This window comes from Trichechus manatus, unplaced genomic scaffold (assembly GCF_000243295.1).
Source record: "Trichechus manatus latirostris isolate Lorelei unplaced genomic scaffold, TriManLat1.0 scaffold00006, whole genome shotgun sequence".
NCBI lineage: Eukaryota > Metazoa > Chordata > Mammalia > Sirenia > Trichechidae > Trichechus > Trichechus manatus.
The window spans coordinates 8535838-8556896 of NW_004443942.1; the positions used below are offsets into that span (position 1 = coordinate 8535838).

Below are 21059 nucleotides of genomic sequence, written 5' to 3' on the forward strand. Positions count from 1 at the left end.
TGTCATGGGGTTGTTAACCAATGTCATAAAACAATATGTGTACTACTGTTTCATGAGAAACTATTTGTTCTGTAAGCCTTCACCTGAAGTACAAAAAAAACAAAACAAAACTGTGCCCAGATTGGAACACAATACTTCATATGCAATCAAACCACAGCAAGAGTCTAATCATTTTATGCTATATTTCATTTAAGTTCTGAATAACAAAGTTTGTTAAAAATACTTGTAATAATGTTAACCTGGTTTGAACAATGCTTGGACATTACTGCTGTTAAATTTATGCCAATTACAGCACTTTATCCTCAGTTACTGCTGCTCCTGAGAAAGAGACTACCTATGAAAAAGTTTGGGGGGTGGGTTGAGGACAGGGTTGTCTCTTAAAGAATCTTAGACAAGACTCAAATACAGACTCACTGAAAACTCTTTGACTCAGTGTTTCTCAAACTTTAGCAGTATTCCAGCTCCTACTGAGAGGTTTTAGAAACATTGCTTTACTTCATTTACATTTAAGAATTTTATTTGAAAGCACTGTTTTTTAAAGTCGGAATTGATTCAACGGCAACGGGTTTAGTTTTTTGCTTGTTTTTTTAAAGTTAAAGAGAAAATTATTAACTTACTGTTTCCTAATTATGTGGTAATATTAAGTTCACTGGGTTGAGGATCTATTTCTTAATACTGCTCTTATCCGTTCTACTGTCCACACTTTCTCTTTCCACCACCTGCCTACCAGACAGAATTTTCCAATGGTAGGGCTAGAGGCTGTATTTCCTCCCTTCTCCAGCTTCATTACACTCTAACAATCCAAAAGAAGATGTAAAGTTAAGAATTATATATAAATACAGATCAGTTAGAAAATAATATAAATATACACTATTTAGAAAATAACAACTATGCAAACTCTAAAAGCACAAACTTATGGGATGCAGATAAAACTATTCTGAGAAATATATCCACAGGTATAAGTACCTTTTTAATTAAATAAAAAAGAATTTTCATTAATGAAGCATTCAATTTAGGAAGTCAGAAGACATCAAAACACAAACAAAATAAAAAGGAAAAGGAAAACAACGGAGAGATGATAAACGAAAAGCAAGATTAATTAATTGGCACACAGAAAAACAGGAGAATTGTCAAATAAATTTAAAAATTGGATCCTTTGGAGGGAGAGAAGCAATATAATAGATAAAATAATGGCAACCAAAACTGAGGGACAAAAAGGAGAAACCACAAATATGCAAAATTAAAACTGGGATATAAGATATAACAGCAGATAAATAGAAAATTGAAAAATAAGAGACACTATATGCAAATCATAGCCCCAGTGGTGCAGTAGTTAAGAGCTTGGCTGCTACCCAAAAGGTCAGCAGTACGAATCCACCAGCCACTCCTTGGAAACCCTATGGGGCAGTCCTACTCTGTCCTATAGGGTCACTATGAGCTGGGTTTGGTTTGGTTTTATATGCAAATCAATACTAACATATTTGAAAATTTCAATGAAATAAACAGTTTTCTAGGAAAAATATTTATTGGCAAAAATTATTCAATAAAAAGTAGAAAACGTTAAAAAAAAAAAAAAAAATCTCCAAAGAAAACTCTAGGCCTCAAGGCCTCAATGTTTTATAAGTTTATTCTTTCAAAATTTCAAGGAATAAGTAATTAGCATGCTATATATTCAATTTTTTACATACCCTAAGAAAAGAGGAAAAGCTTTCCAATTCAACTTAAGAACCCTGGCACTAAAAATTAACAAAGAGAGTACAAATAAAGAAAAATGCAAAGCAATCTCATTTATGATTACAGATGTAAAACAGCAACTAATAAGAGCAAATAAAATTATGCAGTACATTAAAAGAAGACTATACCATGACTAATCAGGATTTATTTGATATATAAAATAAAATAACAAAACCCAATAAGATGTGTCATAAAATAAAGTGCAATTTCTCATAAAAACTCCTAATAAACTGTGACTACAATGGTGTTTCTTAAAATGATAAAGAATATCTTAAATCTATAACCAACATAACACTTAATGGTGAAAAACTAGAAACAATTCCATAAATTAACAACTACACCAAAATACCTGTGATCAACTCAATTACTTAATATTATTCTTGACATTCTAGGCATTGTGATAACAAGGGGAAAAAAAGAGAAATATAACCACCAAAAAGAAGAAAACGTATCAGCTGAAATATGACTAGAGCTAATAAATTTGACAAAGAGGAAAATTACAAAATGAAGCAGCAAAATAAATATGCAAAAGTCACTAGCATCCCCAAATATCATAGCAAAAAGAAAACAGAATGAAGAATATCTCATTCACAAGAATAAGCAAAAATAGTAAACATTATGGAAAAAACATCAGAAGAAATGTACAGAATCTTTCTTTAAAAAATGAAACTATATTGTGGGTCATAACAAATTGAATAAATGGATTTTGAATGAAAAGACTCAATACTGTAAAGATGTCAGTTCACCCCACAGTTTTATATAAATGTAATATAATCTTCTAAAACATCACTTTCGGGTTTCAATTAATTTGATAAAATAAATTTAAAATAAACATTACATAAATATGAAAACAAAGAAAAAAATATGAACGCATTCTTGCAATGATTACTTCTGAAAGATACTATAAAACCATAGTAATTAAAACAGCATAGCACTAATAAAAGTTTAGATCGAAAGATCAATGGAATAGAACCAGTATCTGAGAAATGGTTCCAATATACAATCAGTATGTAATAAAATATGCCATTTCAAGTAAGAAGGGATAAGATGGATTATTTAACAAATTGTACAGAGAGCACTGATTAACTGCTTCAGAAAAAAAATTGTTACATCTCTAACTGACCTTATACATTAAACTATATTCAAGAGGAATTACACTGTTAAAGTTAACAATATAGTCAAAGAATTGGAAGAAAACATAGCTGTATATTTATTTAATCTTTGGGAGGAGGGGGGACCCTTTCTAAACAAACCCCCAATAGAAGAATCATAAGAGATGGAAAGATTTGACACAAAACCATAAAATAAAGCAAATGACAAAATGCAATATATATAACAAATAAACATTAAAAACATTAAAATATATATTAAGACTTCCTACAAATCAGTGAGAACAATTCAAATCCTTTACAGGAATAAGGGGTAACTAGTACAAATATGCAATTCACCAAAGAAGAGGTGTTTAATAGAAAATAATTTATGTAAAACTCTTCATTTTTACAAATACTGTATTTTTACACATACGACACACACCTTCTATGTTTGTTTGCCAACTACTCCCTGCCCTGATGAGGTATTTTCAGAAGTGTGCTATGCCAATTTTCTTTACATGTTGCTGTAAAAAAAATTAGCGTAGTGCTCTTATGAAAATACTTCGTGGGGGGAGGGAGCCGTTGGCCAACAAACATAGAAGGCACGCCATTATTCACGTAAAAATACAGTAACCAAAGAATTCAAATAAATCAGCAATAATATGCTGTTTTGCTCCTATCAAACTGGCAAGAAAATTTTAAAGCAATAATACTTGTTATTGAGGGAAAGAGATAATAAACACTTTCAGATACATAGAACACAAAACACAATAAATTTTCTGAAGGGCAATTTGGCATATAAAACAAGTTTAAAAAAAAAAAATAGTTTTTTGGCCCAGTAATTTCACGTTTATGAATATGTCCTAAGAAAATAACCACTAATAAGCTAAAATTATTTAATGAAAAGTTATTCATGTTCAAAGTGTTCTTTATAATGACAAACAATAAAAAACAACTTAAATGTTCAATAAAAGATCCAGTTAAATTATGGGCACTCCATTTTATGCAATATTTTATGCCAATAAAAGTAATATTTTAGAAGATGGCCTAACTGCAGAGAAGGTCACAATACATCACGAAATGAAAAAAATATAAAAGAATAGTGTCTTAGTTATCTAGTGCTGCTATAACAAAAATACCACAAATGGTGCCCTTAAAAAACAGAAATTTATTTTCTCACAGTTTAGGAAATTAGAAGTCGAAATTCAGGGCTGATTCTAGGGCAAGGCTTTCAGCTCCGGGGGAGGGTCCTTGTCTCTTTGAGCTTCTGCTCCTGGGCTATCTTCATGCGGCTTGTCATCTCTCTTCTGCCTTCTCTGCTTTCTTCCCCCCGCTTGCTTATTTGATCTCTTTTATATCTCCAAAGAGATTGACTTAAAACACACCTACACTAATCCTGCCTCATTAATATAACAAAGACAATCCATCCCCAAATGGGATATAACCACGGGCATAAACCAAAACTCATTGCCTTCAAGTTGATTCTGACTCACAGCGACCCTATAGGCCAGAGTAAAACTACTCCACAGGGTTTCCAAGGAGTGGCTGGTGGATACAAACTACCAACCTTTTGGTTAGCAGTCGAACTCTTAACCACTGCACCACAACCACAGGCGTAGAGGTTAGTATTTACAACACATATTTTTGGGGGACACAATTCAACCCATAACAAATAGTAAAAGGATGATTCTAATTTTATGGGTAAACATCTAACATATATAGCCATAGAAAAAATTAAAAGGCTACACAGTAAGACACAGGTAGGATTAAAGGACAAAATTATTTTCTTTTTGTGTTTTTCTATATTTCTTACAATAAATATTTATAAATTTTGTAATCAGAGAAAAAAAGAGCAAATAAAAACATAGAATGCTTGAGATATGATATTAAATACAGATAACTCACAATATTATTTATCTCTGAAGATAGCATTCAAAGCACTATAAAATTTCAAAATAATGATGACTAATTTAGGTAGCTAATAACTGGACTGGTCTTATCTAGACTAAAAATACATGATGAGTTTCAGCAGTGGTTGAATTAAACTATTTGAACACTACTTTAATTTTGTTTTATTTTTAAATTATAATACATTATTGGTATATTTTCTCCACAATGTATATGAGGACGTAAGAAGAGACAATTACGTAAAATAAATCAAAATAGGAAATTTAGTAAGGGTCTTATTTTCTATGCTCATAAAATTCAGAATAGCAGACACAAATGAAAGCACATAACACCGAGTCTAGAAAAAAAGTTAAAGAATTTGAAAAGCTTATTTTCGCATGTGTTTCAATTCTGAGATTTATACAGTTTGAGTATCTAAGACTAACACATTTTCAGATTTTTAACTCAGAATTAAAAATAAAGAAAGATGGAAAATGGAGGGAAAGGATACTCCAAAGCATAAAAATTTGATGTTGAATCATAGCATAATCAAATGTTAGCTTCTATATTACTAAGAGAAGCAAGACCCCCATCATTCATGCTGGTGAAAGCCTGCCTTTGCATAAACCACTTCTGTTTCCACTGTTATAAAACCAACGACTTTGGAAAGGGAAGAAAACACAGAATGACGTGCAAAGTAGCACACACCATGTTATTGCAGCTGGATAGGGAATATGTCACTAATGACTTTCTTTCTACTCATCAGTTATAAGTTGAGTTTCTTTTTCTCCAAAATAGCAAATGGCCTTTATGAGTACAAAACAGAAGCAGTGCAATTCAAAATAATATCCAATTTCCACTTGATTTTGACACTGTATTAGTTAATGGAATGAGTTATTAATTATTCATTGGGAAAGAGATGACTTCCTTTTCTCTTCATTTGTGTTGAACATAACATCCCTGAACACTAGGCAACTTTCTGTATTACATTCAAAGTAACATTTTAATTAGATAAACAAAATTCATTGCCATCGAGTTGAATCTGACTCATAGTGACCCTATAGGACAAAGTAGAACTGCCCCATAGCGTTTCCAAGGCTGTAAATCTCTGTGGAAGCAGACTGCCACATCTTTCTCCCACAGAGCAGCTGGTAGGTTTGAACCGCTGACCTTTCAGTTAGCAGCCAAGTGTTTTAACCGCTGCACCACCAGGGCTCCTTTTCATCAGATAATATTGCCAAATCTTCCTCTTAAATGAGCTATTATCCACAGCTAATAGAAAGATTCACCTAAAATTGTTTGATACATTCAGAAAACTAATGCAATTAAGTTCCCAAATGGTTAATGCAAGTCAAAGTAATGACTAATGAATGATCATGGATTCCATTCATGATACAAGCAACTAGGAATAAAGGACTTCATCTCCACAGAGGAATCAACAAGAGAGAGTTTGGTTAGGTAAGAAGTGTAACTTCTTGATTGATAGGGTAACTTAATACTGGAATGGATTGGGAATGTGCAATTTATAACATGTTTCAAAGTACAAATACCAAACATATATCTTCAAAAATAAGAATGCTCACCCTCATCAAAGTAGAAGGTCATGGAATGTTAAATTCCATGAAATCTGTTAGAGATGGATCAACCTATGTTCCTATGGGCACACTAATAATAACAATAACCACAACTTACACTTATGAGTGCTTTCTTAAGTAAAAGGTACTGTTCTAAGAGCTTTATACGTATTAACTCTCTTAATAAGCCTGTGAGCTAGGTACTGTTATTTTCATCAATTTAAAGATTAAAAATTTGAAATATAGAAAAATTAAATGACTAGCCCAAAGTTGCTCATCTAGTACATGGCAGAGCTGGGGTTTTCACCAAGCTAAATAAGACTCAGAATCTTCCCATAAAGCATTATGTACTAGCATACATAGTACATTCTATAAACTCTTTTTTTTTAAGGTGCTACAGTTGACCTCTTTTGATCAGAGGAAATTCAAATTAATGAATTGAATTTATAAATTTATTATTATGATTCTGAAGAGGAAAAACTAAGATTATCTTTCATTTGCTATCCATGTTTTAACAGAGTATTTTATTCTTTTTCATACTTTTCTTCTAAGTAAATTAATAAAGCAGTTTATCCTATAAATTTTATGTTTAAAGACTAATAAAAGAAAGGGTGAAGTTTTCATTCTGTAAACATTAGAAAGAATAGAAGTTCAAAGACACACTATACATTTACCCTTTCATATATAAACAAGTGTTAGAGGTAAGACTTTAGTGTTAGGGTACAGAAGATCAGCAAATATGCTGCTATACAAAACAACATCTCTGTATTGATATATTTGATATTTTGTATACTGTACCTTTAATTTCTCCAAGAAGTTCACTGGTATTTAGTCTTTCCATCTTTTCCTTCCAATCTTTTGAAAGTAGTTTTTCCATGCAGGAGGAATCTATTAAGATACAAAATATATGTACATTATATATTCCAAATACACATGCAAATATGTATATTTTTAAATATTTATTATTAAATTACTAAATTATTTTTAATAGATGTAAAAATTTATGTATATTTATAAACCCAGCAGGCCAACTGATAGAGAAATTCTCCCATTTAAAAATGCACAAAACTATTTTTTGGTGTTTTAACAGCAGGATATAGAAAATTACATTATTTTGTCTAGTTCAAAATACCACAGCTAAGTTTATTTTTACCAGAGGATTCTTTAAATCATTGTCTACAGGGAAAAAAAAGATAATACTCAATAATTTTATCTTGGTGTTATAATTTTATTAATACTCAAACCACATCTATCATTTCTTAGATTGATAGAACAGAACAGGAGGCTCTCTTTCCTACGTATTTACATTTAAATATTATTTCTTTTAATCCAGATAAAAAATTTTTAAGCCCAAGCAAAATTTATGTGCTATTCAAAATTTATGTGATCTTCAAGGGAGAAGAAGCCGATCAACCTGTAACTACTCAGTCCTTAAAAAAGAAACAAACATATGAAACTTTTGTAAAACATTCATTTAAAGCGAAGCAGGGAGAAAATAAAGCCAAGATGTTCACTGCCTCTCAGTAATGAAAACTGCTAAAATTTTTCTCTTATATAAAAAGACATTCATATTCTTATTAATGAAAATACTTATTTAAATACTAATATTCGCCCTAATGCTTTCTAAATAACATTCTAGATTATACAGAGTGATTGCACTTGTTTTTATAATGATTCATAAAGGTTACAGAATTCATACTTTAGAATGTCCTAATGATTACCAAATTTTTCTCAGTGAGTTACTTTTTTCTGTCTATTCGGATGAATTCGCAACGGGGGCTACTGCTTATGACTATATACTTATATCTTTTGAGCCTCAAATCTAAACAAATAGACCATGTTTCCAAAAAAGAATGCAGATTTAAATACTAAATCCCTAGTGCAAAGCATACTCCCATTAAACTTTAACATTCCAAGTGTCAAAATTATGATAACTTCTTTTTAAAATTGTATTTCAAATGGTTACTCCAATTCCAAATGCTTTCTCTCTCCCATATCGGTACCTATCTCTTTAGCATTTTCCCTTTCATTTTTTTCCTCCAGCTTCTAAATCCTCCTTGAATTTTTCAGAATGACAGTAAGGTCAAGATGGATCTAAAGAGTTTTAGAAGCTAGATAAGCTTTAGAAAAAGACAGTGAGCCCTGGGTAAGAGATGAGAAGAACACTGCATGATTAGAAAGTATTGGTGAAAACAATTAACATTTGTCCATGACATGATCAATCAATCAAGGACTGGATGGAATCCAGATCAGTGTGTCAGGAAATGGTTGATGAAGAACAACCATACTAGCTAGCTACGACAGAAGCTAAAGTTTTTTTCTAAATAGAAGGCAGCTTGATTCTATTAAATAAAAGCTCCCTGGCCCTTTCCTCATTTCTCTCTCTTTCCTTCCCTTCCTTTTTCCCTCCTTCCTTCTTTCTTCTCTTCCTTTCTTTCCTATAAAATATTTCTTAGACTTCAACAATCTACCATGGTAATTAAAAGTTGGATTCTGAATGACCTTCCAAAGGGCCTTCAAGCGTATGCATATGTTCAGGTTGTATTTAATTGCCAAAATGGTGTCTTTAAAAAAGAGCTGTTGAGTTGATTCCGACTCATAGCGACCCTATAGGACAAAGCAGAACTGCCCCATAGGCAGTTCCAGAGAGTGGCTGGTAGATTCAAACTGCCAACCTTTAGGTTAGCAGTCGAGCTCTTAACCACTGCACCACCTCTTTATTTCAAACACAGAAATGAGGTGAATACTGTGTTCTACGTGTGTTTGTTTCTATGCTAAAGTCATAAAAAACATAATACTAAGTTTGAGAGTGAAGAAGCAAATTTTCAAAGCCATGCCTGTAAGAGATTACTTTTTTCTCAGATTGGATTTGAATTTCTGATAGAAACTGATGTAACGTCAGATCACGGATAGAATGATCAACAAAAAATCTTCAGCTTCATATCCTACCCTTTCATATGTTATAACATTACATGAAACTGATAATTACTGATACAAGCACTAAAGCCTAACTTTTCTATTTAAAATTTAAGTTGAGAGTATACATTATAATGGCAAAAGACAAAATGCCCAATTTATTAGTAATTACTACAAATTCAGAGCAAGTTCATAAACTAGAATTAGATACATACATGGATATAAAACAGCCTAAAATATGCCTCTCAGTTCCATAAATAGGCCTGAAATCTTTCAGAGCTCCAGGAAAAGAATGTTGAAACTTCATGGGAGAAAAATAGAACTATATGGACAACAGGAACACACACTTCAAATGTAAATCAAGCCATGTGGAAACAGCTTTACGTAAAAGGCACTTATTAATAAAATGGTTAATAATGTCAAAGCAGTTTACATTCCTATTAGAAAATTAATCCTTACCATAATGCTGAGTTAATCTAGCTATACGAGTTCTCATTTCAGTGGGAGAAACTGAGAGAAAAAAATAAAGGAGTATTTGCCTGTCTACATTTATAGCCCATGAAAATATTTAATAACAATCACTGACTGCCTTTGTCGACAGGAAAACAAAAGTCACTGCATAAAATCTTGTCAACATTTAATCTTAGTTCTAGGAGATTCCAGGAAAAGTCAAAACTGTAAAGAAGTCTCTCTTGAAAAAGCTGGGTTTTTTTTTCTTCACCTAATTAGGTAGCTGCCAAACCTCTAAGGGCATGCCACAATTAGTGCTAAGCACTCTCCATGCTGTCATATAAAGCTAGCAGGGTGAGAGAAAAAAGGACCAGAAGAAGCAGATTGCTACCAAGTACCATTTAGGCAGAGGATACTGCTGCCCCTACTGAGAGGTTTCTGACTTAGAATGAGGAAATATATAAAAAATACAAAGTTACAAAGAAAAATTTGTAGTTTCAAATTTCCCACTCAAATCAATATCCTGATAAGAGTGCAATTAATAAGGATTCATCAAAGTTATGCCACATCCTCCCACTACATTAATAGGACACTAGTTTTACAGCCATTGAAAATCCAGTGGCGCACACTACTACTCTGACACACATGGGGTCACCATGAGTTGGAATCAAATCGACAGCAATTAGTTTTTTATTGGTAGTTTTACAGAGTCAGCTGATTAGATCAGACTTGCCCTATTGTGATCATGCACAAATGAAAAACAAAAGAGGTGAAAATAATTAAATAAACCCAGTTTGCATTGTGTACACAAAAAGAATAACACCTCACAGAACGGCTTTAACTCAGTAGTCATGTAGGGCTCCAAAGAGAAAAACAGGACTTAACATCCCACTATACTCTTGGATTATTTTACAGAAATAAATATGCTTACATGATTGACTTGAAATAACTAATAAAGTTTCAAGGAAGCACAATCCTTAAAACAATGAAACAATATACAGTATATTTTATTATCTGAGTTTGACTATTCAAGTTTTATTATTTTTGCCTGACTGGGTTGTCTGCAGCTGAAAAACAGGAGAAACTACATGCTTTTCAGAAACTGACATAAAGAAAACACAACTCTGTAGCATAAAACTATAACATATATATATATAAAATGAATGTAGGCCATAACATTTCAATATTAAAATGGTAAATGCCAAAATCAATTCCTCTTACTTTAAAGAATTAGTTTCCATAAACCAATATATATTCAATTAAAAGCAGGACTTTATATTTATTTTATCTAGTTTTTGTAAATAAAGGTGATTAAAACAGGACTATCAAATCAACAGCTGCTTTCTTCTATATTTTCACCAAAGATGTAAAAGGTTTTGATATGTTATAAATGATTCTCAGTTACAAAGTTTCTTTTTTCTTTCCTTTGCAAATATACGTATATCTCTTCCAAGAACCTTTTCCAAAGGAAAAAAGGAAAGACACAACTCAGAATTAATTTTTAAAAGTTAATTTTTAAGAAGCCTTCTATGAGTGCTAGTATAATGGGTAGAAAACCCATGTTTCTGCTTCCTAAGTACCTAGGTTTCAAGCCAGGTAACTTGTGAATGCTTCTTCACAGCTTGGTGATGTTTTTGCTTGCTAATAATTAATTTCATGGTACCAGAGAAATTCAAAACGAGAGTATTTGGGGTACTTATTTCCTACAGTGCGTATATGATATTTTAGTAACACGTTTAAATTACTAGTTAAACAGAGCTGCAGCAATATTAACTCCTACTCTGCACAAAATAAACGTATTTCATATGAGTATAAGAGAGTAAATAAAGAAATTATGATTAAAATTAAAGCATATGGGAAGTGGAAGGATAATGGGAAAAATCTTTGTTGTACTTTAAAACAAGTTACCTGTGAGTAAACACTTATCATTGTTCTTTTTATTTCAAAGTGATGTTTAACATTAAAATCATGACACAGAAAATCTTTTAGATATTCTAATGAGAAAAACAATGACTACTACCCCCATAAGCAGATTTCCTACTGCTTTATTAAATCTTTTAAGAAACTATTAAAGCAATTCCTTTTGTATTTTTACCACAGGAATGGAATTTCAAATGCAATAAGTTTTCTATATAGCCAAGAACAATGATAACTTATTAAAAATACCCATGGTCTTAGTTTACAACTAGTTCTGACAATATATATTTAATCCCTGATGATCATCCATTCCAAATTTTTCATTAGGAAACACAGAGATTGCACATGACAGTTACGGTACATTTTTCCACAGTGACAAGTGTTCCACAAGACAGTGTGATAAAATTGGAGCTTGGAGAGCCTGAAGAGCACTCTTAAATTTTAATTAAAACCCTCCAAGCTCACTAAAAATAATTAGACACTAAAGTGTGCCAGTTTTATTTTGAAGTCACTATAACATACAAAGCACACTCCCTGACGCCTGCTCGTGCTCTCCTTCTCTCTCTGTCTTCAATGAAACAACTGATTTTCCAAACAAGAAAAAGTGGGTATAGATAGAGGCTGTTTTCAAGCCAGCTCTTCATGCTGGGAGGCTGACAGAAAAGACAGTAGAGCGGGTTTTTCAGACCACACCAAATGAACCTATAGTAACTTGCCTAACCAAGAGTTCGAATCACTGAGAAACACGAGATAAAATTCAGTCTGCAAGGAACACCACGAGTTAGATCATTGATCTTTTTTGACCCTAAAGCCAAACCTTTAACCTTTTAAATGTTTTTGCTATCTTAAAATATCTCATACAATGCTATATTCCATCCTATTTTTAGCCAAGTAGCAAGAGAAAGCATGCTTTTCCCATACAGCAGGGCAATGATATAAACATCAACACAGATGCTCTGCCAGGAAGAGCTGGGCTTCTCAAGCACTTGATCATTAAGGAATGCACCAACTGTTTGGGATAATCTCGTGCCAGCTCCCCTTTTGCTCCACACTCCCCTCTGGGAGTGGCCAATCTTGTCCCGGTCCTAATTTTTCATTTTACTCCTCCATAGTACACCCCCACACCCCCCAAAAGATAAGAAATGGCGTTGTATGCCTAGCAATGAAAAAGCGGGCTCACTTCCCCAAACAGACCCAAACTTTAAAACAATTAACCCTCCTCTCTTCTTTCAGATAAATTACTAAGTATAAAATGCAATCTGTTTCCTTTGTTTATTCAATATGAACAATTTGTAAATGACTCAAGGATAAAATTCAGAAAATGTTGTGCTAAATTAGAACCATTATAAACATGCTAATGACTCAATGCTTGAGTAAAACATGCATGATCAGTGTGAGGAAATAGACCTAGTTCCTGTGAAATTCTGTTGTGCTGCCTTAAAATTATTCGGTCATTAAATCAGATATATTCCTTCCAGGAAAAATGTAAATCCCACAAACACTTTACTAGATAATATACTGTATGTGCGTGCGTGTGTGTGTGTGTGTGTGTGTGTGTGAATGGGAGGTAGTGAAGTGTAAGTAGACCAGCTTCGATGCAATATTATGGCATGTGCATAAGGGGAAAAAAAGCCCCATATCTGAAACTTGCCAGAATTGCACAAACAGACATTGCCACACTAGATGCAATATTCTCTCTCTGCACTATTTTTATCTACTAAAATCTTTGATAATTTTTCATAGGGATTCCTTAAAATTGGTGCTTAACATATATTCATGAAAGTCACATTGTTCCTTCCATACGTGCAGGTAAGAGGTATCTCATCTGCTTTCTAAGGCTTCCTAGCACCTCGAACAATGACAGAGGGATCGTTCAAAACCAAATTCCTTTGGAATACCCATCAAAGCCAAACTGCTACCAATGCCAATATAGAAAAAGAGGGAAACATGCAGCCGGTGATTCAGAGGTTCACAGCCTGCTGCTGGAGCTGGAAGAGACTTCAGTGATAATTAAGACCAACCCCCTCATTTTAGAATGAGGAAACAAAGTCAAGAAAAGCAAGTCATCCACCTTGCCCAAGATATAACAGCTGGTGACAGAGCTGTGCCTCCAGTTCAGTGCTGGTTTTACTGGAACAGCTATTTAAATCATCATTTGAACATCGGTTTTTTAGTCTCTACAATGTAGCAACCAGTAGCAGAAAACGAATAATTATGCCTATTATTAATTACTTCAGTAATGGAGTGAAGCACTCTAGTTCTTTGGAAAAGAGTGCTAAAAATTCAATGTTTTCAATAAAAGTCAATTTTGTTCAACAGTCAGTTCCCCCATAGATACTCCATTATGCTGGTCTTCTTGTTCCTCCATATTTTCTTTGCCATAATGCCTTATCTTGTTTGAACTAAAAGCTTTCCTCTCCAGAATATCATCCATTATAGAATAGTTAAGATACTGCTTAAAAATACTGTTGAACTCAAAAGGTAATCCCTTCCAAAACAGGTTTTATCTTCATGTACAGGAAGTATATGTGCAGCCTGAGGCCTTGCTTTTTCACTATAGCTCAATGATCAGGAGGCCTTCAAATGTGCCACAATTTTATTGGGATTAAAAATGTCCCATTAGAAACTATGACTTCCATATTACTAAAATATTACTCATCATGTCATCCTCTCTATACCCTATTCTCTGCTCCTCCAATGTCAAAGGCTAAGGCTTTCAAACTGTGTAACATGGAACACTGCTCTAGAGATTCAACAAATGTTTCATTTCAATGTTATTTTTTCAAATACATACTTCACTATTTTTAAGATTATACTGAACTGTGGAGACAATAATTTTTGTGTCCTCAGTGTATCCTTTCCTCCTCTTGGTTTCCTAGGGGAAATGTTTCTAAATGCCACCCCTTTCCCAATGGATTTGTCTATCACAGTACTCTATTACCCACCTCCTACTGCTCCTCCCAGCCACACAGAAAGGCTCTTAACCCAGTCAGAATTGTCTGCTGAAACTAGCCAGAAAACTCTCTTATGCACAGGTTGTAAGTATAAGCATGTTGGCCTGGGATTGTCATGGCCATCCTCCCTTGCACGTGGAAATACCTGGTCTTCAATAAGAGAGAATGAAGCTAAAAATACAAAGCAAAGTAGAAAAAAGAACAGAAATAAGAGTAGATAGATGTCTTAGTTGTCTAGTACTGCTATAATAGAAATACCACAAGGGGGTGTCTGTAACAAACAGAAATTTATTTTTCTCACAGTTTAGGAGGCTAAGGAGCCCTGGTGGCACAGTGGTTAAGGCTCTTGGCCGCTAACCAAAAGGTCAATGATTCGAACCCACCAGCCACTCCATGGGAGAAAGATGTGGCAGTCTGCTTTTATAAAGATCTACAGCCTTGGAAACCCTATGGGGCAGTTCTACTCTGTCCTATAGGGTCACTGTGAGTCAGAATCAACTAGACAGCAGTAGGTTTGGTTTAGGAGGCTGGAAGTCTGAATCAGGGCACTGACTCTAGGGCAAGGCTTTCTCTGTCGGCTCTGGGGGAAGGAACTTATTTATTGACTCCTCGGTAATTTTCATGTGGCATGGTGTCTATCTTTCCCTATATCTGCTTGCTTGTTTAATCTCTTTTATATCTCAAAAGAGATTGACTCAAGAACACCCTACACTAATCCTGTCTTATTAACATAACAAAGACAACCTATTACCAAACAGGATTATATCCACAAGCATAGAGGTTAGGATTTACATTTTGGTGGGATACCATTCAATTCATAACAATAGAGAAAAACATCTTTACATCATGTTAGCACACTTACCGAGAGCCCTGGTGGCTCAGTGGTTAAGTGCTTGGCTACTAAAGGTGATGAACTCACTAGGCACTCCAAGGAAAAAGATGTGGCAGTCTGCTTCAGTAAAGATTACAGCCTTGGAAACCCTATGAGGGCAGTTCTACCCTGTCCTATAGGGTCATTATGAGTGGAAGTGACTCAACAGTACACAACAACAACAGCACACTTACATCCAGAAATTGTTGCTGTTGGGTGTCGGAGAGTCATTTCTGACTCATAGCAACCTTACGTACTACAGAACGAAACACTGCCCGGTCCTGCACCATCCTCACAATCGTTTCTGTGTTTGAGCCCATTGTCACAGACACCATGTCAATCCATCCCACTGAGGGTCTTCCTCTTTTTTGCTGACCCTCTACTTTATCAAGCATGATGTCCTTCTCCAGGGACGGACTGGTCCCTCCTGATAACATGTCCAAAGTATGTGAGATGAAGCCTTGCCATCCTTGCTTCTAATGAGCATTCCGGCTGTACTTCTCCCAAGACAGATTTGTTCTTTATTCTGGCAGTCCACGGTATATTCAATATTCGTCACCAGAAATAGCTAAAGCCAAATTCTACTTTTGGGATTTTTGGTAATGTAAGCCAATACATTCCTGTTTTTGTTTAAGCTAGTTAGAGCTGAGTTTTAGTCACTTGTAATTAAAAAAATTGTAAAAGTCTAAACAATATGAAAACCATAATAAAAAGTGGCATACACAATGAAATGCAGCATGTTCCAAATTTTGGTGACCACCAAAGCATCACGTGTTCTACCAGCTTAAAACATTTATTAGGTAAACCTGGAAATAAACCTCCTACTTTATTGAAAGATATGCAAAGACTTTAAGATGAACTGTTATAACATTGTTATTTACAATTATTTATCTATGCAAATTAAGTGTTATTTGAACATCATATAACCGAAAGAAAATATGGCAGAAATAAATCAAAAGTTGAGGTGATTGAAAGAAAAAAGACTTCCATCTGAGATCAACATCTCTGATTTCAAAAGTTTTGTGTTCATCAAAACAGCTTCATTGTTTTGATTAATTGACTCTATATTTGGTGTTTTAAAATGAATTTATAAAATGTTTTTATATCCCTTCTTATCTTTATTTAGGTATTGGCAAATGATAAAGCATCACTTGTAAAGGCATTTACACCCTTAATTTGGTTTTAAAGAACCTCCTTAATCTGGCCCGTCGCATCTCCCTATTGTTCCTCCTACATGAAATCTTCATTCTATTCAAATGAGTACACCAAACATGTCTCACTCCCCTGTATATACCTTGTACTTTTTCACTTCTACCCCTTTGCTCATGACTTCTTCCTAACTTGACTGTCGCCCCACTACTCGCCACTTACAAAAAAACCTTCCTGTTCTACAGTATGTACCTGTATTAAATACCACTCTCCTCGGTTATGCCTTGATTCACCACTTCAAACATAAACTCTCTTCCTCTGAATAGCAAAATAATTAACACTTGCTGAGCACATATTATCTGTCAGCCACTGTGCTTTTTGTGATCTTTTTATGTATTAGCTCATTTAACACTGAACTTCATAACTCTTTCTTCTATATCTACCAATATTACTACTTATCAATTTTACTGCCATGTGATTAAGTATATATCACATTACCCTAACTAAATATGATATTCCTTGATGGTCAGAGAATGTTTCTGATATCATTTTGTATTCTTCCATAATGCTTAACCCAGAGCTGTGTACATAGTAGGTGCTAAAACAAATTCCTTGATAAACTGAAGATCACTTTTGGTGTGCATCAAGCAGTGAAAGAATCAGTTTGTTTTTTAAATCAAACATATTGATGTAAAATTTTCATATAATAAAATGTATCCATTTTAAATGTGCAATTTGACGAATTTTGACAAATTATGCATTAATGTAGCTGCCACCCCAAAGAAGATATAGAACATTTCCAAAAAGTTCCCATATGCTCCGTTTCAGTCATTCCCTCTTACTCCCAGCCCCAAGCAACCCTGATCTGATTTCTAACACTACAGATTAATTTTGCCTACTCTTGAATTTAATTAAAATGGAAGTATACTGTATATACTCTTTTAGATATGGCTTCGTTTATTTGGCATAAAGTTTTTGAGATTCCCTTATGATGCAGCATGTATTAACAGTTTTTTTTCCTTTTTATTGATGGGTAATTTCCATTGTATGAATATACACAATTTGTTTATCCATTCATCTGTTTGTACACATGTAAATACTTTCCAGTTTCAGGACATTAGAGATAAAGATAATATAGAAATTCATTCACAAGTCTTTTTATGAACATATGTCTTTTTTAAAGTGGACTTTCCTCTCAAAGTAGGGTAGACATGTGTCAGACCTTATTAGAAACTGACAAACTTCTCTGAAGTGCTTGCATCATTTGACACTTCCGCCATCAATGTATGAGAGTTCCAGTTGCTTCATATCCTCGCCAATACTTGTTAATGTTAGTACTTTAATTTTAGTCATTTTAGTTGATGTATGGTGGTATTTACAAAGACTATAGACTTCAGTATGGGTTACACCTGAACATGAAGAAAACCACAAACCTCATAACTAGACCAATAAACAACATCACGATAAATGAAGAAGAAATTGAAGTTGTCAATGATTTCATTCTACTTAGATGAACAATCAACCTCTATGGAAGCAACAGTCAAGAAATCAAAAGATGTATTTACACTGTGCAAATCTGCTGCAAAAGACCTCTTTAAAGTTTTAAAAAGCAAAGATGTCACTTTGATGACTAAGGTGTGCCTGACCCAAGTTATGGTCTTTTCAATCACCCCATATGCATATGAAAGCCTGACAATGAAAAAAGAAGACAGAAGAATTGATGCATTCAAATTGTGATACTGGCGAAGAATACTGAATATACCAGAATACTGACGGCCAGAAAAATGAACAAATCAGTCTTAGAAGAAATACAACCAGAATGTTTCTCAGAAAAAAGGATGGCAAGATTTCAGCTCACTTGCTTTGGATATACCATCAGAAAAGACCAATCACTAGAAAAGGATATTAAGGTTGGTGTCTTGGTTATCTCGTGCTGCTGTAACAGAAATACCACAAGTGGAAGGCTTTAACAAACAGAAGTTTATTCTCTCACAGTCTAGTAGGCTAGAAGTCCAAATTCAGGGCGTCAGCTCCAAGGGAAAGCTTTCTCTGTCAGCTCTGGAGGAAGGTCCTTCTTGTCAATCTTCCCCTGGACAAGGAGCTTCTCCGCGCAGGAACCCTGGGTCCAAAGGACGTGCTCTGGTCCCGGCGCTGCTTTCTTGGTGGTATGAGGTCTCCCTGTCTCTCCGCTCACTTCTCTCTTTTATATCTCAAAAGAGATTGGCTCCAGACACAATCCAATCTTGTAGATTGAGTCCTGCCTCATTAACATAACTGCCACCTATCCCACCTCATTAACATTACAGAGGTAGGATTTACAACATATAGGAAAATCACAGATGATAAACTGGTGGACAATCACACAATACTGGGAATCATGGTCTAGCCAAATTGATACACATATTTTTGGGGACACAATTCAATCCATGACAGTTGGTAAAGTAAAGGAAAACCCTCAACTGGACTGACAGAATAGTCAAAACAATGGACTCAAACATGCCAATGATCATGAAGATGGGACATGACTGGGTAAAGTTTTGTTCTGTTACACATACTGTCTCTATGAGTAGGAGCCTCCTGGACAGAAACTAACAACAACCAACATAGTAGTTCAAAATGGGAGGCTAGGAAGCCACTAAAAAAAAAAAAAAAAAACATGAAATACACTATGTGATAAATAAGCTTACAGAAGTAGAAAAACCAAATTAAAAAAATTCTTGATGGATACAAAATGAGGCCAAAAAAAGGAATAAAGAATAGATGGGCAAACAGAAATTAAACAGGAAAATGGCAGACGTAAAACCAAATATCAGAAAATATATTACGTATTAACAGACCAAATATGGCAAAAAATAAAAATAAAAAGATTGTGACACTGGATGAGAAACAGAACCCAACTACAGGCTACTTATAATAGAGTAACTTTAAATATGTTGCTGTTGTATGGCATTGAATCAATTCCGACTCATAGCGACCATATAATATGACAGAGTAAAACATCGCCACAGGGTTTCCTAGGCTATAATTTTTATGGAAGCAGACTGTCACATCTTTCTCCCATGGAGTGGCTGTGGGTTCAAACCACCAACCTTTTGGTTAGTAGCTGAGTGCTTAACCATTACGCCATCACGGTTCCTTAATTTTAAATATAAAAAACAAAACCCGCTGCCATTGAGTAGATTCTGACTCACAGGGACACTAAAAAGTTGAAAATGAAAGGGTAAAAAGTTAAATCATGCAAACACTAACAAAAAAAAACTGGTGTAGATATATTAATATCAGATAAATATACCTTAAGGCACGAATGATCAATAGAGACAAAGAACATTGCATGGTGATAAAAGAGTCAATCCAGCAATCTTAAATTTATATACAACTAATAACATAGTATCAGATACATACACCAAGGTGATAAAAATGATTAGACAAGCCACAATTATAGTTGGGACTTTAATATACCTCTCTCAGCAGAATAAGAGAAAAGTCAACAAAGATATAGAATGTGTGAACAATATAATTAACTTACATTAACTAATTGACATACATCAAACACTACACCAAATATGGCAGAATGCACATTCTTTTCAAGTGCACATGAAAAATTACTCAAACAGACCACATGTTGAGAGACAAAGCCAAGACTAAACAAATTTCAAAGAACTGAAATCATTGAGTGTGACCTCAGTGGAATCAAAATAGAAATCAATAACAGGAAGATAACTAGAAAATCCCTCAAATGATAAAGACTTAAACAACACATTTAAACCATCCATGGAACAAAAAATAAATTATAATGGAAATCAGAAAGTATTTTGAACTAAATTACAATGAAAATCTGACATCTGAAAACTTGCATGTCAGCTACTGCAGTTATTAAAACTTTATTGTTGTTGTTAGCTGCCGCTGAGTTAGCCTCCAACTCATGGTGACCCCATGCACGATGGAATAAAATATTGCCCAGTCCTGATCTTCTAAAAATTAAACACTTATGCTCATCAAAAGACTTCACCATAAGTGTAAAAAGAGAACCTATAGACTGGGAAAAAATTTTTGGACATTATAAATCAGACAAAGGTCTAATCTCTAAAATCTACAAGAAAATACAACATCTCAACAACAAAAAGACAAATAATCCAATTAAAAAATGGGCAAAGGAAATGAACAGACACTTCACCAAAGAAGACATTCAAGCAGCCAACAGACACATGAGGAAATGCTCGCAATCACTAGCCATTAAGAGAAGTGCAAATCAAAACCACAACGAGATACCATCTCACCCTGGCTCACAAAAGGACAAATATTGCATGAGACTACTACTGTAAAAACTCATGAAAAGGTTTACACACAAAAAGAAAAGCTCTTTGATGGTTACAAAGGATGGGGGTGGATACTAAATAGTCAATAGATAAGTGGTAACTTTGATAAAGGATAAGACAGTACACAATACTGGGGAAGCCAGCACAACTTGTACAAGGAAAGGTCATGGAAGCTCCATAGACACATCCAAACTCCCTGA

At 34.1% G+C, this 21059-nt stretch overlaps 1 protein-coding gene across 3 annotated transcripts in view; it reads right to left on the reverse strand.

Annotated features, from left to right (window-relative positions):
* Positions 1-21059, reverse strand: part of SOX6 (SRY-box transcription factor 6) — a 431726-nt gene that overhangs the window by 267125 nt on the left and 143542 nt on the right. For all 3 annotated transcript variants that reach the window (XM_023737515.1, XM_004369676.3, XM_004369675.3), the window contains exon 4: positions 7085-7174. In XM_023737515.1, the coding sequence (XP_023593283.1) occupies positions 7085-7174 (90 nt within the window). The remainder of the gene's footprint in view (positions 1-7084; positions 7175-21059) is intronic.